This window comes from Canis aureus, chromosome 1 (genome assembly GCF_053574225.1).
Source record: "Canis aureus isolate CA01 chromosome 1, VMU_Caureus_v.1.0, whole genome shotgun sequence".
Taxonomy (NCBI): Eukaryota; Metazoa; Chordata; class Mammalia; order Carnivora; family Canidae; genus Canis; species Canis aureus.
In genome coordinates, this window is record NC_135611.1 from 99,780,742 (window position 1) to 99,805,766 (window position 25,025).

Here is a 25,025-nt window from a genome sequence, read left to right on the forward strand (position 1 = left end):
GCGGGGGGAGGCCCCTGGAAAGCTGGGGGCGGTAGCCCACGCCCCGAGCTCTAGCGCGGCTCTGGGCGCTGTTCGGAGTCGCGCGTGGTGCGGTGGGGGTCTGGCAGTCGTCGGGGAGGGCAGGGTCCGTGCCCTCTAACCCCAGAAGGGCTTTCCAGCACCCTTCCCGGTGCAGCCTGCCGGGCTCTGAGATCAGAGTGGGTGGTCACGGTGTGCTTGAGCGCGGATTCACCCTGCCTGAGCCGCCGCCGCGCGAGCTGTGGAAAAACGGCCTGTCCTCGCCTCGCTCGGCAGACGCCCGCGGTGTGGCCGCGCGGGACCTGCTTCCCCCGTGTGCCCGTCACGGACGGAGGAGCACCGGTCGGCGCCCAGGCCACGTCTCGTCTCCACCGGTTGCGCTCCAAGTGGGCGAACGAATGAAGGGAAAACACTAACAGCTGCACACATCAGTGGCGGGGAAGTGTGTCCGCGTCTGCGCGGGTGTACGACTGCGGTTACGAAGTGCGTTCCCAGGACACGGACTCAGGGCCTGAGCAGAGTGTCCCCGGATAAAATTCGGAGGGAGACCCAGGTCCTGGCGACCCATGTGATCTGGAGGTGCGGGGAAAGGAGCAGGGGTTTGCTGCGGAAGTGACAAGAAGTAGGAGACCGTTCCGAGTGGGTGGAGACGTGTTTTCCCGGCAGGATATGAAGGCAGACGACGCGGTAAAGCGCCTGTTCGTAGGCGGCCTCGGCCGGGACGTGACCTCCGCGGACCTTCGGGACCGGTTCAGCAGATTCGGGGACGTTTCCGAGGTGGAGATGATCACTCGGAGAGATGACCAAGGTAACTCGTCCTCGTGGGTCCTTAAGGCCTGTTCAATCCCTCTGATGTGTCATAGAGTAGGGAAGCCCTAGGGCGGAGTGGTGTGTGTACAGCCCCTGCTGCGAAGGTGTGATATAAAATGTGGAACTGGCCCAGGTTTACATTTCTGAAGTCAAAAGGCATTCTAAATTGCAAAACATCTGCTTTCTGAAACATGCAGCTTTCCATTTACAAAGCTAAAATTCTAATATTTACCAGGTGTCCTGTTAGACTGTAACATACAATTGAAACTTTAACTGCTTAACCCTTCTTTTTCTTTTGAAATATTTTGATATGTGCATACAAAAATGTAATCTTTGTATCCAATGAAAAACAAGATTTTTCTTTGAAAAAAGTGAGATTCCAAAGATCATCGTTCTAAGTTAAAAACTTAATCATTTTTACATTGTTCTGCGGGTAAAAGTTTAATCCTTTTTTTTTTTTTTTTTTTTTTTAAGGAAACCCACAGAAAGTCTTTGCATATATCAACATCAGAGTGGCAGAAGAAAACCTGAACAAATGTAAGTAAGATTGTTCTATTCTTTCTATTTGCCAGTTGATGTCACTGTATAACTTAGAATAACTTTGGTACTAAATCTAAACCTTAACCACCACTTGAGAAACATCCAGAGGAATAGCCATGGTCAAGAGAATCCCAACATCCTACAACTCAGCAGATTTAGGTCTATCCCATTTGGCGGCAGCAGATATATGGCAGATCATTGCTCAAACATGGTATTCTCAGATATTTTAGACAAGAGAACACATGTTCATAGAAACTGTTAAACATTGAATATTATGCCAATCTCTTCCTTTCCTGGTGTGTTCATTTCTCAGGCAGCATATTCTTGTCATTAATCATCCTTAGGGGGGCTTTACAGCATGCCCTTGTAAGACCATATTCTTAAAATTATGAAATCTCTATCAGTAATGTGTGCGACTTATTAGAGGCTGCAAAGTCAAGACACTGAAAAGAAAACATGCTAATGGAGAAAGAGAGCCATCAGCCTTCTGTGTTCTCATTTGCCAAAAAAAAAAAAAAAATTTTGATGTATCCTCTTACTTAGTGAGAAATAAGTGGTGGTTAAGAACAGCTCTGCTATGTGACTTGTGACAAATTGTTTAACCTAGAAGCCCCAGTTTACTTATTTGAAATGTGACAGAGATACTGCTGATGTCATCACCATAAAGTTTAAATTGAGTAAAACATTTGTGCTTAGTGTAGTACCGAAAACATAGAAACTTCTGTTTGTGGTTATTATTAATGAAGTTGATGGTAGGTAATAAGAATCAGCTTTTGGGGCGTAGCAGTTGAAACCCAGTTTAGTCGTCTGCAGCTAATTTATTTGCAAGTTACATAGCAATAATTAGCGTGAGACAATGAAGTTCTACAGGATTTCAGTGTTTTCTGATTCACTCTCTAAAATTAATTCATGTTTTATAGTTTTAGTAGGAGTGATAACGATGAAATGTCAAATAAATGTCATTCACCTGAGGTTCCTAGCATATCTTTGTGGAAGAATGATAAATTTCGCTCTATGTTTTACATGTTTGCTTTATTCAGTTCTTCCAGGAACACTGGTTGATAGAGAACTTAAGGACTCCTTGGTGGGTCACAGAGCTGACACCAGGATCTAGGCCTTTTCTCCCTTGGTTGTGTTTGCTGTATCTCTTCTGTGCCTCTTTGTGATAAACAAGTGTGCTTTTTTGGTACTAGCTAATTAGAAAAGGCACATCCTGCCATATATTTCTGCATCACTGTGTATTTGGGTAATAATTCTGTGCTTTATAGGTATGTCTATTTTAAATAAAACAAAATGGAAAGGTGGAACACTACAAATTCAACTGGCAAAAGAAAGTTTTTTGCACAGGTAAGATATGTTCTGCATGAATTTAAACCCTATTTCATTATATTGTAAGTGGTTTTATACATTTACATAATTGATTTGAAACTATCAAGTAGTGTGTTACTGCAATCTTAACATTCAAGCATTACAAGTAGAGCTAAAATCCCTTTTTTTTTTTTTTAAGATTTGATTTATTTATTCATGAGAGACAGAGAGGCACAGACACAGGCAGAGGGAGAAGCAGGCTCCATGCAGGGAGCCCGACATGGGACTCGATCCCAGGTCTCCAGGATCACACCCTGGGCTGAAGGTGGTGCTAAACCACTGAGCCACCCAGGCTGCCCTAAAATCCCTTTCAACTGTGACTCCCTACAACCCCAGATGCACAAAAAAATGCAGTATGTTTACATATGTTGTTTTTTGGGGTTTTTTTTTAAGATTTTATTTATTCATTTGACAAAGAATACACAGGTAAGGGTAGCAGAAGGCAGAGAGAGAGGAGCAGACTCCCCACTGAGCAGGGAGTCCAACTCGGGACTCAATCCCAGGGCCTTGAGATCACGACCTGAGCCAAAGTCAGATGCTTAACTCACTGAGCCACCCAGGAGCCCCAACATATGTTTCAACTTAGGGTATATTTATATTTACCTACTTTATCTTTGTAAACACAACCTTCTGTGAGGCTGTAGATGATCCCCCTTTTTTGTAATGATTTAGCACTGTTTTAGAAAATAGACTATACCACAGGGTTGTCCCCCTCTGATGATGGACATTTAGACTTTTCCACTTCTCATAATAGATGAACCTTGAGGATGGTCTTACATAGTGCAAGGGGGTTTTGGGTTTATGTCCACAGAGGAGTTGCTATATCATAGGCTTATGTACATTTAGAATTTTAGTAGACGCTACCAAATCGCTTATGTTGATTTTGGCTGTTTATGATACAATCATACAAAGACACAAAGATAATAGGAAGTCCCTGTATGAGAGGCATAAGGTTAATTTTGCAAGTGACTTAAAAATAAGGTATTGTAGGGATCCCTGGGTGGCGCAGCAGTTTGGCGCCTGCCTTTGGCCCAGGGCGCGATCCTGAAGACCTGGGATCGAATCCCACATCGGGCTCCCGGTGCAGGGAGCCTGCTTCTCCCTCTGCCTATGTCTCTGCCTCTCTCTCTCTCTCTCTCTCTCTCTCTCTCTGAGACTATCATAAAAAAAAAAAAAAATAAGGTATTGTAATAACCATTAGAGCATATTAAGATCCTGAGAGATACTATTCTCAAGGAGAGAGATTCTGTGGGTTTGGGAACTTTCCAAATAGGAACCAGTTTAGGGATGTATAGCTGGCGTAACCAGAAGAGTTGATTAAGTTGTTCTAGGACCAGGAAATGGGAAGTAGACTACGGAAGGCATAGTTTGAAGGACGGTGAGAATCTGACATGGCTTTTCAGCTCAGGGCCTCTGTGAACAAGGTAGTGATGGGACTTTATCCATTAGCAATTCAGTGCCTACTCTGCAGGAGGTAGAGCCCTGGTTCTGAGCAGGGTGAGCATGTAGTGCTGCTGCTTGGGAATATCTGGGCATGCATGCTTAAAAAGCATGACTCTGGGATCCCTGGGTGGCGCAGCGGTTTGGCGCCTGCCTTTGGCCCGGGGTGCGATCCTGGAGACCCGGGATCGAATCCCATGTCGGGCTCCCTGCATGGAGCCTGCTTCTCCCTCTGCCTGTGTCTCTGCCTCTCTGTCTCTCTCTGTGTGACTATCATGAATAAATAAATAAAATCTTTAAAAAAAAAAAAAAAAAAAAAAAGCATGACTCTGTCATTCTGGAAGGTGGAACATAAAGGAGATAGACCAGAGGCAAAGAAGCCCATGAGGATGGTCAGTGTAGCTGCCCAGGCCTGAATAAGTTGGGGGAGTTTGAATTGGAAGCTTGAGATGGCATTCTACATTCTTTCCATTTAGAAGGTGGAAATAGGGATCCCTGGGTGGCGCAGCGGTTTGGCGCCTGCCTTTGGCCCAGGGCGTGATCCTGGAGACCCGGGATCGAATCCCACGTCGGGCTCCCGGTGCATGGAGCCTGCTTCTCCCTCTGCCTGTGTCTCTGCCTCTCTCTCTCTCTCTCTCTCTCTGTGACTATCATAAATAAATAAATTAAAAAAAAAAAAAAAAAAAAGAAGGTGGAAATAATCAGGACTTGGCAGATTGGGTTCTGAAAGGCAACTCTTTCTCATAAAGAGTGGAGCGATTGAGGATGGAAGGGGAAAATTGAGAGGTCCTGAATAATCACTATGAAGTCAAACAGCTTTACAGGATTTAAAAAAAAAAAAGAAAAAAAAACCCGTTGTTGAGAGCATGGTTAGCTTTCAACTCTTTTATTTATTTATATTTATTCAGATTGGCCCAAGAAAGAGAAGAAGCAAAAGCAAAGAAAGAGAAATCAACAATAGACAATACCAGCTTTTTGGAAAAGATGAAAGTGGTGGATTTCCATATGAAAGCTGTGCCAGGAACAGAAGTGCCAGGGCACAAAGTGAGTCTCTACTGGCAGCCTGAGTAGCCCAGGAACCGAGTCCTCAGTCTGTGTGACCATGGGTGCTGTGTCTAGAGCAGTTGCTTTTTCCCTTGCTTTGAAGCACAACCCAGGCAGTGCTCTATGGTTTTCAGAGTGTGTTTACAAGTCTCCAGTAAGCACAGTTCTCCCTCATCTTACAGGAAGAAATCAAAATCTAAGTGAAGGTGGGTCTCCCAAGGGACATATGTGGTGAGGCTACAACTTTCAATGATTGGTGTTTTTGTTGCGTTCTACATGATTTATATGAGACTCATAGCTGCCCCACTTGTCCTTGTTTTTCTTTACTCATACACTCTTTTTGAAAACTCATGTTTCATCATCAAAGACAAAACCCAACAGTAATCATGACTTACTGTAAGTTTGATTTTTAAAGTTATGTTTATGCAATGCAGTTATTTTTTTCCATTTCTGACATACATAGTAAATGTATTCTTTTTTTTTTTCTTTTAGAATTGGGTTGTGAGTAAATTTGGAAGAGTCTTACCTGTCCTTCATCTAAAGAATCAACATAAGCGTAAAATATCCTTTCAGTTGGCCTTTCAAAGTAACTATTATTTACCACAGCAGCGGATACTTACAGAAGTTCACTTCATCCCATTAGAATTTCACTGCCTCTGTCAGTAAATTTTAGATGCTTAAATTTTTATGTTCTACATCTCTAGGCAAGATAAGACCTACCTGCTTACCAGTGTGAAATAATGAGAGGCAAGTGAGAGTGTAAAGAGGTTTTATACTAGTGAGTGACATAAGTGACATTTGTCAAAGCACTTGAACCTGTTAACTCGTTTGACATGATTCAGGGCCATTCCGTCGGTACTACAGAAGGGTGAGGCAGCTCGGCTGTAGTGAAAGAAGGCATTGGAGGAGGTATGGTTTGCATAGCAGAATGTGATAGGAAGAAGACCAGGCAGAGGGAAGGTGGTAGGTAGGAACATGTAGATAGATGGGCAGGAGAATGGTGAGTTGAAGTCATGTGTACCCTGGATGCGCAAATGAGAATACCTGTTCCCTTGAGGAAATGAAGTCAGATTGTCCAAGACCTTGAATTCCTAGCATCACAGACTTGTGGATAGAGCTGTAACCTTGTGTGCCAGTCAGGGAAGCAAAAGCAGCTCCAGATATTCCAGAGGGGATGTGGTATATACAACTGGGATAAACAGGTGCTGAAGGAGCAAGCAGCTGATGGTCAGGATGTCCACTGCAGCAGACCACTACCACCCAGAGAACCAGAGGTATGTCCTCATTACTCACAGCTGCTGTGCTACCTGGGGCCCCTGGAGGCCTGGCCACACCTGTTCCTGCTCCCCTGCCAGGGACCCTAATGTCAAGGAAAGCTGACATCTTCTCAGCCTTCCCTGTGTAGCAGCCACCAACAGCAAGAGGAGGACATTCAAGGAGAGTGTGAAGTTGGGCAACAAGAGACACCACCTGGCACATCTCACATATTTGGTGTGCCTTCAGTAGTTACCAAAGGCTAATTTAGTTGTCATTAGGAGTGATCTCCCAAAGCACCATATGCTTGCCTATTCATGTTTTAGAAAATCAGCAAATGCTAGCTGTCCTCACAACACTTTGACGTTAACTAGAATTTTTCTGGACAATGTTAGCAACAAAACAGGCCTGGGAGAGAATTACTAGCTTTCTAATAAATATCTACAAAATGGGGCTCAGCAGTTTAGCGCCGCCTTCAGCCCAGGGCTGGATCCTGGAGACCCGGGATCAAGTCCCACGTCAGGCTCCCTGCATGGAGCCTGCTTTTCCCTTTGCCTGTGGCTCTGGAGACCCGGGATCAAGTCCCACGTCAGGCTCCCTGCATGGAGCCTGCTTCTCCCTCTGCCTGTGTCTCTGCCTCTCTTTCTGTGTCTCTCATGAATAAATAAATAAAATCTTAAAAAAAAAAAAAAAAACCTACAAAATGCGGAGAGTGACCAGAATATGGAATGGATGTTACTGAGCTGGGAGAATCAGAGCTAGAATGAGCCAGTACTGAGGAGGCAGGAATGGCCAAGCACAGTTGGAGTGAAGGATGTGCAACACCCAGCTGTGCCCTGCTCATGCCCCTTGCTCTGCTTTATGGTATCAGTACAGGTTCACAGAGAACTGCTTGTGGCCCCTGTGCCTGGAATATAACCTGAACAGGTTTCCTTTTCCTGCGGGTGAACCATGATGTTGCTCGGTTTCAACTCTGGACATGCCAGTTTCACAGACCTGAGGTCACCCAGGGAAGTGCCCATATTGCTTGAGAAAGGGTGGGCAGGCCAAGTAAGGGAGCTGCTCAAGATCAGACTCCTCCTTGTACTTCACCACAGTGATGGGTTTTCCTAAAATCTGGTGCTTCTGTTTTATTCCTTGACTTGTGGTAACATCATGAAGTATGACCCATCGAAATACTGCCACAACCTAAAGAAGATTGCAGAGGATGTCACACATGCCACCCCTGTCTCCAGCCTCACCTGGGAACTGGAAGGCGGGGATAACCCTATGAATAAGAAGCAACGAGGGGAGTTCTGTGCTGTTCACAGCCCCCCCCAGAAGAGAGTCAAAGTGCAGAACGAGGCACCTGCTGCATCTCCAGCTGTGAGAGCCAGACCCCACACGGTCCGGAGGAGTCCACATCCCACACAGCAAGAGGCAGCACAGGAAGTGCCCTGTAAACCTATCACTACTCAGTCACCCCATCCCCCTGCTTCTCACTGCCAGAAACTTAAAAACGTATTTGTTCAGACCTCTGGCATGGGAGCTGCCAGGAGCAGAGATCATATGTCTGATGACGATACTGATTCTGAAGAGGAGATAAGACTAGTGATTGCTCGGGAGGAAAGCCTGGGGAAAACCACATGGTCCTCAGTGGGTGACTCTGCAGATGAGCCATTTGAAGTCGTACGAGGGGACTTCAAGTCAGGTGTCCAAAAGCTGCCTTCTGTAACAGCGTTAGGCATCAGTGGCGTCTCCTGCCAGGATGGGGAAGGTAATGTCCTAGGAAATGAAATCAACTATGATTCAGGAGATACAGATGAGATTGTCACAGCAAAGAAAAAGGCTGGTAAGATCAAAAACACAGAGTTTTCACAGATGGAAAGGTCTGCATGCAAGAAAACATTTTTGAAAAATAGAAGAAACTGTGAGCTTTCGGATCATTGTGTTAAAGCACAAAAAAGGAAGACTAACCCAGAGCAAGCCGTTGGTGCCAGGGTTATACCCCACTGTAGCAGCAGGGAAGATGCAGGTTCTGAGTCAGAATTCTCTGAGTCTTCGGGAGATGAGGAGTATGACGCCATGATGAAAAACTGCCTCCGTGTGCAGCTCACGTTAGCTGATCTGGAACAGCTGGCTTGTGGTGACCTTCAGTCTCCAGAAGATCCTGAGAGCAGTGGCCAGGAAACCACCACCAAGGCTGACAGGACTCCAGGTGGCCTGCACAGAGCCCGGCCGTGTATCCGTCCCGAGGAGATTGTGGCTGCCCTTTTAGAAGGAGAAGAGAATACTTGTGAAAAACAGAAATCAAAGGAAAACAACTTAAAGCCAAAATTCCAGGCTTTCAAGGGGGTGGGCTGTCTCTATGGAAAAGAATCAGTAAGAAAACCCTTAAAAGAGAATGTTGCCTCTGACAATGTAAATACAGATCAGAATTCCTTGAAACTTGGTCCCGGCAGCATGTCTGTGGAGAAGGGGTGTCCACCTGCCTATGGCTCATCAAGCAAAATAACTCTTCTCCAACATGCAAGGAAGACAAATGACCCAAACCAAACTCAGCCTCGAAAGAGACAGTCTGCTTTCAAGAGCCAGGATCACAAGATGGTGTCCCCTAGCAGTTTGGAAGTGGAACGTAGAAATCCTATTTCTAGTCTGTTGCCATTAAAAGATGAGAGATCCTTAAGTATTGTTACAAAGATCCCCACGGTAGGCTTTGATGAAGACTGCTGCCACAGGACCAGGGAGGCTGGAGAGGGCTCCGGACAGAGTGGCCAGCCAGCGACTGGGAAAGCACCAGGGGACTCTTCCAAAAGAGACGCTCAGGAAAGCAATGCCAGCTTCCCTCTTGGTGTGAACAGTTGGTCCAGTGTTGATGCTAAGGAGAAGCATGCTGAAGACAATCAGAAGCGTTTGGCAGCCTTGGACGCAAGGCAGAAAGCTAAGGAAGTGCGGAAGAAGCTGGTTCATAATGCGCTGGCGGACTTGGTGAGTGCGCTCCTGGTCTGGGCACCACAAGTCCACCCTTCCTTCCTGTGGAGGCATCCCAGCACCCACCCTTCTCATGCTGTGTTCCTTGAGTCAGAAGCTTTTGTCACCTTGTATCTTTATACCAGAGAAATCAAGATTGAATTCTGTTCACTGAAAACATTTTAAGGTTTTATTTGTGATTTCTTTTCCTTTGGAAGCTATAACTGGTGTAATTCTATGACGCGTCCTAATGTGTCAGAATTCACATATATATTCTGCTAAGATTCTCTATGCTGACTTTACCCATTCTTTCAACAACCATGTCTGTGAAGTCCCGGCCATCATAGCAGTGCTAGGCCTGTGGAATGAGGATTGAGGTCCCTGCCTCTGGCGGCCATTGGCTCATGGTGTTGTGGGCACAGAGCCGCAGTTCAGGCCCATGGGAGCCAGAGAGAAGAGTGCCCATGCACCCCAGCAAGTCAGCTGGGAGGAGTGGTAGGGGGCTCCCTCAGCCTGAACAGAGTCTAAGGTAGAGGGATCTATGGGAACTGGCTGATGGAGGCAGAAGGGTGGGAAAGGAAAGGAAAGGAAAGACATTCAGGGGAAGACGGGGGCAGTTTGTACAAAGGAGAGTTTGCAGTCAGTGTAACTGAGATGTACGGGGACGAGGATGCTGGAGTGAAGAGCAGGGCAAGTGGTGGGAAGGCTCTGGATGTGGGACTTTGTTCTGTGGCTGTGGAAAGAAGGGAGTGAAGATTCGTATGTGTATATTGAAACAGAAATCCACACACTACAGCTCATAGGCATCCAGCCCAGGGCCCGTTGTGGTATAGCCTCCAAGCCAAGAATGCTTTCTATGTTTATAAAGCATTTTAAAGAAGAAAATATAAGACCAGGATTATATGTAGCCTACAAAACCCAAAATATTTTCTCTCTGGTCCCTCACAGAAAACAGTAGCCAGCCTCGACCTGGGAAAAATGGTTCAGGCCCTAACAACAGGGGAGGTCATGAGCCAGAACCAAGGCAGTGACAGTGGGAATAGACTTAAAAGGTACCAGGAAGGTCCACACTTGGAACTAACTTGAGGACCAACTGGGCAAGAAGTCTTAATTTTCCATCTTAGGAAACAAGTGGGTGGTGGCATTCACACTAAGGAATGAGACAGGGCCTTGGCCAGGAAAGGAGACAAGGGGCTGTCTTATGGTTTGATACCTTTGTCCACTCCTCTAGGATGGTCATCCAGAGAATAAGCCAACACACATCATTTTTGACTCTGACAGTGACACAGAGGAGCAAAGCCATCTGGGTGAGGAGCCCATGGAGGTAGGTAGCTGAGGACGTCTTTGTGGGCATTCCACCACTCTTGGCTACCAGGGCCTCCTGACAATGGCCACATTCAACATGAGGTCCTCCTGAGCCCCCAGGGCACCTCCGACCACCATTCGCACCAACACCTGGGGCCTTGGAGACTTCCCCCCCATATGAATCTCCCCTCACATAATCTGCCAGGCAGCATCACTACTAGTGAAACCCTGCAGACAGTGCCCCCCCCACCCCCAATCCAGCTGTCCTCAGAGCTCCCCGCTTAGTGACCCAAGAGGCCATGCCAATGTGCTTGAGTTAGGAGTTTCTATACTAACCATCTACCCTTTCCTGGGAGATGCATCCTGGTTACTGGTTCTTAAATGGGAGAGGAAGATTGCAGATTGCCTCAGTTGTTAATGAGCACTCCTGTGTGTGTCCACTATGTGCATCTCTGTTCCAGGAGTCCATAAGCAGAGCAGCTGGGAGGCTGTTTGATAGCAGCGAGGATGAACAATCTGGATCCGAAGATGATAGTCACAGGTTCCAAATTAAACCTCAGTTTGAGGGCAGAGCTGGGCAGAAGGTTAGTGAAGACCAGATAATCCCACCTGCAACATGTCCTTGTTTGTGGTGCGCTGGATCCACCCGGGTAGAGCTGCTGTCCGGGACTCCAGGGTGTGGGAGGGGCACATGCAGGGTCTTGTGTAAGAGCATGGTCATGGGAACATGGCTCCCAGCTGAGCTGTTTGTGTGTCTGTGTAGCTCATGGACTTGCAGTCTCACTTCGGCACCGACCACAGATTCCGCATGGACTCCCGATTTCTGGAGAGTGACAGTGAAGAGGAGCAGGAAGGTAAATATCTCACTGTCCCAACAGTCCTGATGTCAGAGCTGGGGGTCCCTGTGAAGTCAGGTGGTTGACAAGAAACTGCACTCAAGACCTGGAACCGTGAGGCTTGTGCTGCCCTTCTTCCCGGAACACAGTTAGGTCTTGGGTCCCCAGAAAAGCCATTCCTTCCACCCTGCCAGCTTTCTAGTTGCCACTCCCATCTTTTTCATTCTAAACTTGAAATTAAAGCATAAAGTACATGTAATTCAGAAGCGGTGGCTTTTTATTGAAAATGCACACTCTGATTCTTTGAGGTGAGTATTCTATGTAGTCTATGTCTCTGAAAACCAAGGTTCAGAGAGTAATTTTTCCAGGGTCCACACCAACTTGTGTTTCTGAGCCATGGAATAGCTGCTTTGGGTGCTGTGACTGGAGATTGCCTTCTGAGCTTTGGCCTCTTGGATCTGTGTTCCCTCACAGCTGTGGATGCCTGGTTTGTCAAGAGCCCTGGCGTTACCGCAGGCTTCCACCTCTGCAGCCTGCCTGTGGCTTCTGTTGCTTCTGTTGCTATTGACCACTTTGAGATGTTCTCTTCCCCCTGCTCCTGTTGCAGCCTAACTCCCCTCATTTTCCTCCTCATTCCCTTTGCTTCTAGGTTAAGATGCTTCCTGAGGTCCTTAGGTTCCCTGTGGCTTCAGCCTCTCCTTGTCCATGAGTTGTTTCCACATGTGGGTCTCCTCTGCTCCAGACTGTTCTGTTCCCAGCGCCTGATGGACGTTTCTCACTGGTGTCCCTGCCCGCAGTAATGCTATGCAAGCCACCTGTGGTTCTCTCTCCAGCAGCTCAGACCCCCCTGTTTCTGCTGGTGGCACATCCATCCTTAGCACAGTCAGAGGACCTTTTATTTCATTCCCTCCCAACTTTTCAGGCTTAATTTTTTGTGAATCACAATGACTCTTCTGCAGGCAAGTGACACAGGTCAAAATGAAAATTGCCATTTTTCCTTTTTTTTTTTTAATTTTTATTTATTTATGATAGTCACACAGAGAGAGAGAGAGGCAGAGACACAGGCAGAGGGAAAAGCAGGCTCCATGCACCGGAAGCCCGACGTGGGATTCGATCCCGGGTCTCCAGGATCGCACCCTGGGCCAAAGGCAGGCGCTAAACCGCTGCGCCACCCAGGGATCCCCGAAAATTGCCATTTTTCAAAGTGAAAGTTGTCGCATATTAGCACATTCACGTGATTCAACCTAATATACTATCAACACTGCATTTTCTTCAATGTATGTGTTCATTTTGTTTCCTACACCTGGCAGACACCCCCTCAAGGGATCCACTTTTCTTTCCTGCCTTAGACTACACCTGGTTTATAAAGCATTTCTTGATGCAATTGAACATAGTGTCTACCTCCTTTGAATCCTTAGACACGTGGGGGATTTCTATAGAGAACTTACTTAAACTAGTGTTTTATTCAGGTATCTACTTAGTTGCTTATCTTCTGCAGTGAGTTCAGGGATCTTCCAGGCTTCTCTGTATTTTGGTCTGTAATCCAGACTAGCTGTGTTTGTTGTATGATGTTTGCGTTTCTTGTCGTTGAAGATAACAGTGTAACAGCGTTTGGGTCCATGATGCCCTGCGTGTGTAGGACACATAGCTCTTCCTGCAGCATTTATTACTGAATCAAAGGCCGAGGAACTGTCTCACAACGTGTTAGGAGAGTTGCCATCCATCACTATCTTCCATTTTTAAGTTGACATGTAATATAAAATAGGTTTTTAGAGTGTTAGAAAGTCAGAGTCTGTAATCTCCATGGTTTTGTGATTGGCATCTTGCTATGTTACATTATGGATCTTTACCTTAAAAACTTTGACTTGTCACTGAAAGCCATCAAATGCAGATTGTTTTCATAATTACAGGTGGAAATGGGACTTTTCATTTGTTGGTCATGTGACTTCTGGATTCCCTGTGGCGCTGAGGGTCATGGGGTTGGGGAGCTTAGGAAAATGGGTTTGGATTTTTCTCCTGTCTGAACGTGCTTTGCCCATGTTTGATACTTGATAATTGATGATTGAGGTTCCTCAAGTTGTTTGCCAAGAGATTACTAAATGTCCCTTTTCCTCTAAGAGGTAAATGAGAAGAAAACAGCCGAGGAAGAGGAGCTTGCTGCAGAGAAGCTCAAAGCCCTGAACGTCGTGCAGAGTGTTTTGCACACCACCTTGAGCAACTCTATGCACAAAGGATCAGTAGCTGCCAAGAAATTTAGGTGTGGTTTATGTTCTTGTCTGTTACACCCTATTTTCCTTGGACATAAATGCCTAATTGAACTCAGTTTAAAACTAGGCCATTAAAAAAAAAAATGAGGCCATTTTAACATCCTAGGGAGGGCAGTTGGCAAAATGTATCAGACCCTCAAAAATATACTTATCGTTGACCCAGTGGCTCACTTCAAGAAACTAAAATTTTTTCTCTATTTTTGTGCTTAGATGTCAGAGCGGCATTGCTTTCAAGTGAAGCAGCTGGGCAGTGGTTTCAATATTAACTGTAAAGCTATATAAATGTAACTTATCATCACAGAAAATTTTAAACACAAAATTTGTAGAAACTGTTGTATTAAAACCCTGGTACACCGGCTTCTCCAGTCACCAACATGTGATCACTTCTCTGGTTTTTTTGTTTTTGGGGGGGGGGGGGGGCTTTGTTTGCTTTTCTTTAAGCTCTTCGCCCAACAGGGAACATAAACTCACTATCTGGAGATTAAGAGTCATGTGCATTACAGACTGAGCCAGCCAGGCACCCCCACTTTTCCTTTCTATACTTTTACTCACTTCCCCCTATTTTCACTACTAAAATACTTAAAATATAATTAAATTAAATTTAATTTATGTTTAATTATATTTTATAATTAATTTTAATTTAATTAATTATAAAATATAAAATATTTTATGCAAATCCAGCTTTATCTGTATTTTAGTATGTGTGAAATAATTTTTAATGTTAAAAAAAGATTCAGAGAAACTCCAAACTAGGTAACTTAAGATACGACTTTCTGATAAGATTCTGATACTCTTCTTTGAGTATGTGGTTTTGTCTTGCTCAAAAACTGGAATTGTAAAAAAAAAAAAAAAAAAAAAAAAAACTGGAATTGTCCCAATGTTGAATTATAACTTGCTATTAATTTTTTGCATTATGTTCTGATTTCTCTCTGCCAACTTATTCATGTCCGTTATGTACACAGGGACGTCGTACATTATGATCCAACAAGGCATGACCACTCCACTTACGAGAGGAAGAGCAATGATAAACCAAAGGAAAGGTAAATCAGGTACTTCTCTCTGTAGCAGGATCATAGAAACTAATCTCATTTCAGACAAGGAGAGAAATAGACAGTAACCCATCTCCACCCATTGGTCCGCATCGTATCTAGTTTAGGACCAGGGAGGGAAAAGTTAGAGTGAAACTATTGTCATGGTGGAAAAAGGCTTCCCTTTAAACAAAGGGATCTCCTGCATATAAGTGACACATGTTCCTGGGCCCGTGTGGTGTCCCCATCTTGTATTACTGTCTCTTGTCTGTGGTAACACATCACCATAGACTTGCTGAAAACCACAGAAGGTATCTTCTCGCATTTCTGGAGACTAGGAGCCTGAGATCAAGGGTATTAGAAGAACTGTGTTCTCTTAGGAGGCCGGGGGCAAACATCTGTGTCCCACCTCACTCCTGGCCTCCACTGACCGCCAGCAGTCCATGGCATCCCTTCACTGCGGCTGCCATGGCCTCCTGTTCTGTGTCTTTCATCTTTGTGTCTATTATGGGGACACTTGTGATTGCACTTAGGGATAATCCTGGAAAATCTCCTCTTTGTGAGGTAGTTAATAACTCTACAAAGACCTTTTTCCAAATAAGGGAATATTCACAGGTTTTAGAAATTAGGGCCTGGACATATCTTTCTGGGGGCAGCGATTCAGTCGCCTACTCTGCTGTAGTGTGATAGAGCTGCTGTTTCCTGCGCATCTGCTGTCACACTATCAGTTTGTTAAAAACTGCGAATACATGGAGCAACCACTACTCTGCCTGGTTTAGTGCCTTTATTTTCCTACCATTAAAATCACTAAGGACCATGCGGTATCCTGAGTTAGAACCTGGAATAAAAAAGACATTTGGTGAAGAAAATGGGAAAGTGAGAACAAAGCTTGAGTTGAGTTAACCGTAATGTATTGATAGTAACCTTTTAGTTCTGCTGACTGCGTTGTATTTACAGTGAATGCTGCCATTCGGAGAACTAAGTGAAGGCTGTTTGGGATTGGTGTCTCCCAGAGCAGATGACCCAAAGAGAAGGAGGAGGCCATAGCCTTCAGTCTTGACAATCTGCCTTATTCAGTTTTCTTGAAACAAGTCACCAACTCCAGCCCATATACTGTGATGGGGGTGGGGGGCTTGGAAACTACACCTCTTAAGGGGAGAAGTAATGAGGAATTTGTGGACATACTTGAGACTGCCATAATCTGCCCATTGGCCGGCCACAGATTGTGTATACATTCTTGCCACATGCAGGATACACTCACCTCTCCCTGAGGCCCCAGAAGCCTCACTTGTACAGTATCTGTTCACAGTCTGGGGTCCTCTCATCCAAATCAGATCTAGAGGCAGATGAGGCCCAATGGTCATGGCTCCTTTAGTACAGCTCTTCTGATGAGAGACAAAAGGACTGTGAGCTTACAGGGACAAGTCACACCTTTCCCTCCACAAACATACAGTGGTGGCACAGGTTCAGGATGGCTGCTGTCAGCCCCGCTGTTCACCTGAGGGAAGCAGGAGGCATGGGGGTCACTGGCCCACAGCAACTCTAAGGTCCAGACCGGGAAGTGTGAGCAGTTTTTGGCTAGAACCACAGGCCTGGTAATAATTCTCTGTGGTTCTTGACTCTGCCTTCTGAATCATCCTTTTGTTTTAGTGAATGGTGGCATGTGTTGGTGACTTAGTGATTTTTCTCAGCCTGCTCTTTGCTTGTAGAAATGTGGGAATCCAAAAGCCTCACCACTGTAGAATGCCTTTATACCTGTTGATCCAAGCTGGTGTTTCCGCTAACCTATTTCTCTTAAACTATTGGAGGGCCTCCTGTGAATTTTCTTGAGGTTTACTCTCATGAGGCAGAAACCACAGCCACCAGTCATTTCTGAGAGAAGCTATTTTACTGTGGGCTTCTGCTGAGACGCCACCTGTAAAGTCTTTAGGAGTTTTATTGGTCAGATGGTTGAGGTTTTTGAGCTATGACGAGGGTCTTAACAAAGGAATTTCCTTTCTATTTAGACTGGGGTCTATAGATTTCTCTGTTACAGATCAGACAGGAAGCATTTTGTCTGTTGTGGTGACTCTGCTCTGCCTTCATGAAAGGAAATGGCCACAGCTGATCAGAAGCAAAGTGAAGGAGGCTGTGTTCTAATAAAAGTATTAGCCAGACGCGTTTACACTCACATAATCTATCCATGTCACAAAATCGTGTTTTTATTTTTCCAGCCATTTCAAAGCATAAAAGATATTCTTAATCTGCAGTCCACATATAATTAGGCAGCAGCCTGGATCTGGTTCTTGGGCATAGTTTGCCAGCACCTGCTTTAGACCATGTTTTCCTGTGTCTTAGATTGAATCTTTGCTTAGAAGCCATTACTTAAATTTCATGTCATTTGCCTTCTAGAAATTAGGGGTCTCCCAAACCATGAGGTCCAAGCTCCTATAAGAAAGTCTTTAGTTTCACTGTCTGCCCACTTTGTACCACAGGCAGCAAGAAGAAACCAGCAGATACCTTCAGACCCTCCCAGATGTCTTCCTAGCTCATTCCCTATTTGTAGGCATTTCCCAAGTTCTCCTTTAATGGAGGCGACACAGTGCTGTCCAGCTTTGTGCCGTAGCAGAGCAAGGATCCCTTCCATCTGGGTTCCAACAGCATTTACCTTAGTGTCCTTTTAGGTCCTATTTTCTGTGGGTCAGGAATTTAGGGGTGCTTCACTGGGTAGTTGTGGCTCACGCTCTCAGAAGACTTCCTGCAGGATGACCCACCCACATGTCTGTTGGCTGGAGGCCTCAGGTGCTTGCCTTACGTGTGGGCACTTGCGTGCTCTTCCAGCATGGCAGGGGCTCCCCCCAAAGCCGGCGATGTGCAGGGGAGAGCACAAGAATGCTGTGGTGCCTTCTGTGACCCTCAGTAGTCACACACCCTTCACATCTGCCTCATTGCGTTCCTCAAGGTCCATGAAGCCCAGCCCATGCTAGGGAATGGCGGAATTCCACATCTTAAGGAAAAAGGATCAAAGGGTCTTCGGACCACTTTTAAAACCACCACATAGTAGTTCAAGGATAATCTCATGGAACTGCCTAAAGTACACCATTTTTCATAGAGCTCAGTTTCATGGGCATCTCTGTCTTAAATCCTAGCAGGTTGGTGTTTTAAATGAAGTATTAAAAATTTCTTTCCAGGGCAGCCCAGGTAGCTCATTGGTTTAGCGCCACCTTCAGCCAGGGTGTGATCCTGGAGATCCGGGATCGAGTCCCAGGTCGGGCTTCCTGCATGGAGCCTTGTTTCTCCCTCTGCCTGTGTCTCTGCCTCTCTCTCTCTCTGTGTCTCTCATGAATAAATAAGTAAAATCTTTTTTTAAAAAAAATAATTTCTTTCCATGATAGTCTCTCCCAATAAGATAACCATTTAGGACATCTTGTTCACTTACTATTCTAGGTAATACAGTTAGAATTTTGGCCCAGTATTATTCATGATATGTGGAGTGGACTATAATAGGAAAAAGGATTTTAATTTTTTTAAGATTTTATTCATGAAAGACAGGCAGAGACACAGGCAGAGGGAGAAGCAGGCTTCATGCAGGGAGCCTGACGTGGGACTCGATCCCGGGTCTCCAGGATCAGGCCCTGGGCTGAAGGCAGTGCTAAACTGCTGAGCCACCCAGGCTGCCCAGATTTTAATCTTTTAATAGCTCAAAACTCATTGTTGGAAACAGCTATGTAAGGTTTTGTCTGAGATCAAAGAAAATAAATGCAGAGCAGGAATATAGTAACAACAGCATTTCATATCAAGATAGACTTAGCATGTTTATAATTCATTTTTGAAATTTAATTATGACAATCTTTTTACACCAATTTTGTAAAACAGCATTTTAGAACTTAGAAGTTAATGGTTTAAGCATGTTTGTTTTGTAGTGAGTAACAGGCATGTTGTAGTTAAGTGATTTTGTTGCTTAAAGCTAATATCTCAGGTGTGATTTCTGGAATGTAGTGCAGAGGAAAGGATGATTTGATTTGTGTATAATGTTTGGAGTTGCTTGGCATAGTTTTGTGTATTAAAAGCTTATTGGTCAGTTTCTGCTTTTATGAATAGAGTCTTATATGTGAATCCTCTTGGTTGTTGAAAGAATGAGATTTGTTTTCCAAGGTAATTTCTTGTAATTTCTGGCAACTGATGGTCTATTTGTGATGTGTCTGTAAATGTCACTGCAGTAAAGCAAAACGGAGGAAGCAAAGGGAGGAGGCCGAGAAGCTGCCTGAGGTGTCTAAGGAGATGTATTATAGCATTGCTGCGGACTTAAAAGAAATATTTCAAGCTACAAAAGTTTCCAGTGAAACAACAGACAACACACCCTCTAATGAGACTCGTGATGGTGAGAAAGTGGAAGTCCATAACCCCACCACTCTGACGACTGGGGCTGAGCAGCCTAGCAGCTTCACCTTCTCCTTTTTCGATTCAGATGTTAAAGATGTAAAAGAAGGTACTTTTTTAATTTTTTTTTAACACTTTCCCTTCAGGCAGCTTGAACGTGATTGATTCTACGTTAAGTGTAATGGTGCAACATTAGCAGAGGGAGGAATTTTTTTCTTCCATCAGATGAACAATATAAGATTCGGTGTCATATGGCCAAAAACAACATAGCAGGAGCTCAGTGTGACACCAAGGGAAGCCAGAGAGTAACGTGCAGCCTGCCTTCTTCTGAGTAGAAACAATCCCCAAGAGTATATAGTATGCCCTTCATCTAAATAGCTTCATGCCTTACTTGCAGTTAGAAAAGCCAGGACCTGTGGGAAGCCAGTGCCATCTGGTAGGGAAAGGAGGAAACACACTCCTTGGCTCTAGACGGGTCTACTTTGTCATCCATATGCCAGTTGTTTCAGACATTCTCCATGGAAGTGGGCCAGAACCTGAAGAAAACAACAAACATACAATTTTGCATTCCATTTCAGGAAGTTTACCTGTAAAGGCCAACATGAGCCAAAGTTAGCAATGCCTGTTACTTAGGGACAGTCTCCCCTGGTAAGAGAGACCACTGTTCCTCCTCTGGTGTTCACAGTGGAAAGAGCGTTCCTGGAAGTTCACTGTAAACTCCAGAAGAGTACATGCTCACATACACACGGTGTATGTGAAGATCAGCACTCAGTACTTCATGTCAGTTCTGTGCTCCTCCAACAGGAGGTACAGTGGTCCAGTTTTTCAAAATTAGTTGTAAATAAGATACGGTGGTACAGTCACCGTATGCTCTGTTGACAGCATGCTTTGGCCCATGTTGTCCGTTTGAGGACCAGGGTCAGTTGCAAACTCTTGAGTGGAGCTGCTGTGATATTGACGGTAATTCCTGCAGCCGAGAGCCAGGTGAGAGAAACTGGCCTTGGAATGAGCGATGAGACCCCTCCGTGACTTAGGAGGTATGACTTTGGTGCTTGGGGAACCTGGGGCACTGTGCACAACTTTCAGCAGCTCCAGAAAGTGTAAACATACATTCCTTTCCTCAGTGATGAATACAGGAGGGAAACCTGTGTTCACTGCATTGTGCTCTATTTTAAGCTTCTCTTGCTAGCACAAGTGCTACTCTTTGGGTTCCTTCTTTTAAATTATGTTGCCCGTTTATAAACCTTTGGTTTTTATGTCTTTTTATAGTATTATCATATTCCTTATCAGATCACCCTGGCAATGCCAAATATAGGACACCTTCTCTCAATTCGTATTTAAAAATCTAAAAAGATGCTACCTATTTTAAATTAATGGTTAAGATCCTGGACACTTAGAGATATATGTGCATGGTGAAAGTGACCAAATGAGTGTGTGTGGCTACAGCCCTGTCCCCTTCTGTTGCCATGACAACACAGATACCTACAGAGCCGAGGCAGTGAAAACCGGGAAGGTTGTCTGGCAGGGAGCCTCTCGTTTCCAAGACAGCAGCTCCGGAGAGGAGGATGTTGCTGAAGAAACAGAAGGCAGGAAGTCCAGGTAAGCAGTTTCTTTCTGCAGAAAGCCTCAGACCTGCTGATGGAAGGATCCACAAGACAACGTAATTTCCTTCTCAGCTCCTTTAGAGTTCTCTAGCCTTTTTTGTGATGGGAAGCATGTTTCCTCTTCCTTCAAACTGGGTAGCACTGGATTGGGGGGTATGAAGTCCCTGGTCTGGAAGGAGGACCCCGGAGCCATCCCACAGGAAACACTGGCTGGTTGGGGTAGCAATAGTGGGTTGAGACCGTCGCAACCAGTGTGGGACTTCAAACAGTCTTTGTTACCAAAGTTTCAGATACAAGAGAGGAATCCTGAATGGAGACAAGGCAGAGTCACTTTAAACCAAAATGAGCAAATAGAGATGAGATCTATTTAAGGAATGGTTCACTTATATTTGCAGTAGAAACATTTCATCTGAAATACTGAAATAAACTAACCAGTATCTGTTTCTCTCTCTCCTCTTTTGCTTCAGAGAAGTATCATTACCTGAAAAAGAGAGCACTAGATTTTTTTTTTTTTCTAAGAATGATGAAAGACTTGGTGGTAAGTCCATTTCTCCATTAAATGGTATAAAACAGGAAACAGTACAGCTCTCACCACTACACATTCCAATACAGAAACACACATCCAGGAAAGAAGCATTTGGCAAGAATTGTGACCCTTTGCAATGCCGTGTGGTTTAGCGGTCCCTGTTAGGCTGATGCTGATGGACTTGTTAAGCCCTGGAAGACAGAGCTCCCACTCACACCTCCCTCCCTCGTTCGTTATTGATGAAATTTTGGAATATAGGTGAGATTTAGTGGGGTGAAGTCCAGAGTTGGCGACCAAGAAAGAATTCTTGAGATGTCTTTGATATGAAATGGTGGCCTTATTAAATATGGGGACAGGACCCATGGGCAGGAAGAGCTGCTGCCCTGGGCCTGTGAGGGGTGGCTAATTATATACCTGGGAGTTGGGAGGGGTTTGGAAATAGCATACTCTGTAAGGAATTTTGGAAGCCAGGTTTCCAGGACCTTGAGGCAGGATAGCTATTGTTAGGAAGAGGTCACTTACCTCCGTCTAATAAAACCTGAGTCATGAGACCTTTCAGATGTATATGGGTGGGCCATGTGCTTGGGGGACGATCACCAACATGTATCTTGGGAGGTTAGAGATAAAGGAAATTTATAATTTTATTTATTTATGATAGTCACAGAGAGAGAGAGAGAGAGAGAGAGAGAGGCAGAGACACAGGCAGAGGGAGAAGCAGGCTCCATGCACCGGGAGCCTGATGTGGGATTCGATCCCAGGTCTCCAGGATCGCGCCCTGGGCCAAAGGCAGGCGCCAAACCACTGCGCCACCCAGGGATCCCCGATAAAGGAAATTTATAAAGGAGTTTTTATACTCCTTTATAGTTAAAGTAGTTAGTATAGTTAAAGTACACTAACAGGATCCTGGGGGTCGGGCTAAGATTGCCTTCTGCCCTCAGCAAAGTATTAACATCAAGACAGTTGAGTCCATAGAGGAATGTCCCTCTGCCTGTTGCAAGGATTTGTCTATGTGCTGCCTGGGACTTGTGCTTTGTCCTCAGCTAGTCCTCTGTTCCCCCATCAATTATCATCAACAAGGGCTTCTTTGTTATGGGAACTTGCTTAGATTCCAGACCTGCAAAACTGTTTTTAGGACCCTGAAAGTTCAGGCTCTTGGTGAATTCTTTTCTTAAAGCCTAGCACAAACAGAAACCAAGATACATAATAGTAATACATAAACAGTAAAATCCTAGAAGTTCTATATTTTCATTTTGGTTCTTCTTTTCATTTTGATTTTATTTTTTTATTCATGAGAGAGGCAGAGACATAGGCAGAGGGAGAAACAGGCTCCCCATAGGGAGCCTGATGCGGGACTTGATCCCAGGACCCCAGAATCATGCCCTGAGCCGAAGGCAGATGCTCAACCACTGAGCCATCCTGGTGTCCCTCTCTATTTTAATTTTGTAAAAAAATGGATATATATTCTTAAAACTAACAAATTAGGGGGGGAAATGGTGTTAACTAGAATTGAAGCCCTTGATAATGCCAGCGCTAGTGTATCATCCATTTTAAAGGCATTAATCTCCTGCTTGTAGGTTCTGATTTATTCTGGAGAGGAGTGGGAAGTAATATTAGCAGGAATTCTTGGGAGACTAGAACAAACAACTTGCGAATGGTGAGTAACTATCTCTGTATTGACTATCTCCTAAAATGTGCTATTTTGTTAGTATTTGCCTGGTGTAATATTTCAGACACAAAGGGTAGTACCTGAGACCATGACTTAAATGCTCAGTTCCAGCGCACGGAGGGGCACTGTTTAGGTCACGACACACCTGGTGCAGGTTAGCAGCCTGCAGAACAGCCAACTTAGGGACCCGAGCTCCAGCCACACTTAAGTATCAGTAAATCACGAGATTTTTGGAAGACTAAAATACAGTTTCCATGGCAGACATTTAGAAAGTTTGAATACTCTGTTCAAAGTGAGCACTCCCATAGTGGTTTACATAATTCTAACATTGAATAACCTGAATTTTATTTTTATAGCTACTGAACACCTTGAAAATGATTCACATTTATTTTTAACAAAGGCTTGATGTTTTTATAGGACTGTCGGAAGAAACATAAAGATGCCAAAAGGAGAGTGAAACCAAAATAATAAATGTCAGCATTGGTTTTGATATGAATGTGAAGAAGCCTCGCCTATGGAAATTGGGTGATGCAGAAAATAATTTTAAGTGAGAAAGAATTCATAGTGAAGGAGTATTAAAATGTGCTTGATGGATATCATTGTCTTTTTCTGTAGATTTCCTTTGTATCTCTTCCTAAGTAATTTTTCAAAAAATAACCTGAATTTTTTTTCAACAAAGCATAAGATAATCCCCCAAAATATTTTTTATATATCATCTCTGTGGTGTCCTCATTAACTACTGGGTATCTTCTAACACAGGTTTTACATAGTCTTTTTAAATGTATGAGTAAGAGCACTTTTGTTTGCCAGTTCAGCTTTGTGTGAATTATAGACTACTTGACATACTTATTTCTGATTGTATAGAATATACTTTACCTCCATTTTGCCTTTTTTTTTAAAGAAGTTGAATACAAATCAGCCTGAGTTCTGTACTTGTGTCCTGATGAACAACTAACTGAAATGCAAGACATTTCAGACAAGCAACACTTGCATATAACAGCCAGCACTCATAACATCACGTGCTCTCCTTAATGCCCATCACCCAGGTACCCCATTACCTATTGACTTCCTACTCTAACAATTGAGATTCGACTCTGATCTGAGTTGTGGATGTTGACCACATTTAACTTTTTTCCTAGAATCTCCCTCCCACACACACACTCGCTCAACTTCTGGATTTAGCCTTATCACTTTTCAACAGTGCCATAAAGTTGTTTCTCAATCCAACTTTCAAATTATCAGAACTGTCATCCCCACCTTTTCTCCTCAAGGCATCTATCCAGGAGCCTTCTTTCCTGCTCTAATCTGGAATGGCTGGACAGATGATAAAAATGAACAACACAGAGTGGAGTCCTTCTGGTTAATAAGCTGAAGAAACACTAGTAGATGTAGGTGCCCAGCTGAGTTCCTGACTAGAGTTTCCCCCTTGAGCAAGGCCACGAGACCCCAACTCTCATCCTGGAGTGGGACTGTGAACAAATGCTTGCACAAACTCGCCCAGGGATGCAGGAAGCTGCTGCAGGATTGCTCTGCATTTGTAAGGCCTCCCCTCTCCTTCAGTCTCTGGTGCCAAAGCCTGAAGCCCACTGCCCTTCCGCTCCAGCTTCCCTTTGGTTTTGAACTAGCAGATCCAGTGCCAGCAGACCCATGGCACTGACAATAAACTAAACGAGCAGATCGATAAAGCAGCAAATACATATTTTCATCACAGGAAATGTTAAGACAGGGATAACTAAACCTGGTCAACAAGAAGCATTTCCTTCCCTTCTATTGTGTTACTGTGTGCGTGAGGCTCGTGAACCATGGCTGTACAGGAGGACGCAGGGACTCCGGAGGGCTGCGGGGCCCCTCGAGGGCTGTGCCGGTAACCCGCCCGCAGGTGCCCCCTCCCCGCAGTACCAGTGGCCCGTCGCAGGTGGCCCCGCAACCCTGAACCCTTCAATGGTCACGCAGGTCGGGGCTGCACGGCACAGCCGCCCGATTTCCATGCCTGAATACGCACAGTCCCCAG

The 25,025-nt window shown here is 44.8% G+C and overlaps 1 protein-coding gene and 1 long non-coding RNA gene across 3 annotated transcripts; one reads left to right on the plus strand and one right to left on the minus strand.

Annotated features, from left to right (window-relative positions):
* On the plus strand, nt 1-23,608 carry NOL8 (nucleolar protein 8). 2 transcript variants are annotated; one of them, XM_077911029.1, is made up of 17 exons: nt 1-597; nt 685-826; nt 1,303-1,365; nt 2,637-2,715; nt 5,085-5,220; nt 5,713-5,781; nt 7,627-9,441; nt 10,655-10,747; nt 11,190-11,312; nt 11,492-11,582; nt 13,683-13,821; nt 14,794-14,871; nt 19,059-19,327; nt 20,697-20,817; nt 21,290-21,360; nt 22,923-23,002; nt 23,432-23,608. In XM_077911029.1, exons 2-17 carry the CDS (start codon nt 688-690, stop codon nt 23,480-23,482), a joined length of 3,417 nt encoding a protein of 1,138 aa, XP_077767155.1. In that variant the 5' UTR covers nt 1-597; nt 685-687; the 3' UTR covers nt 23,483-23,608. The 2 variants fall into 2 exon arrangements, with proteins under 2 accessions (XP_077767155.1, XP_077767157.1); XM_077911031.1 differs by lacking the exons at nt 1-597; nt 2,637-2,715 and having other exon boundaries at nt 808-826.
* LOC144321865 (uncharacterized) lies at nt 18,702-21,981 on the minus strand. Its single transcript, XR_013387366.1, has 2 exons — nt 21,255-21,981; nt 18,702-21,128 (listed from the first exon to the last, which is right to left on the minus strand). It is a non-coding gene; the product is annotated as an uncharacterized LOC144321865 (long non-coding RNA).
* Nucleotides 23,609-25,025: the final 1,417 nt, after the last annotated feature.

Coding starts and splice junctions, on each gene's coding strand:
- NOL8 (XM_077911029.1), top strand. CDS start 688: ATGAAGGCAGACGACGCGGTAAAGCGCCTGTTCGTAGGCGGCCTCGGC. Junction 2,716..5,084: donor AAAGAAAGTTTTTTGCACAG/GTAAGATATGTT, acceptor ATATTTATTCAG/ATTGGCCCAAGAAAGAGAAG. Junction 14,872..19,058: donor AATGATAAACCAAAGGAAAG/GTAAATCAGGTA, acceptor ATGTCACTGCAG/TAAAGCAAAACGGAGGAAGC.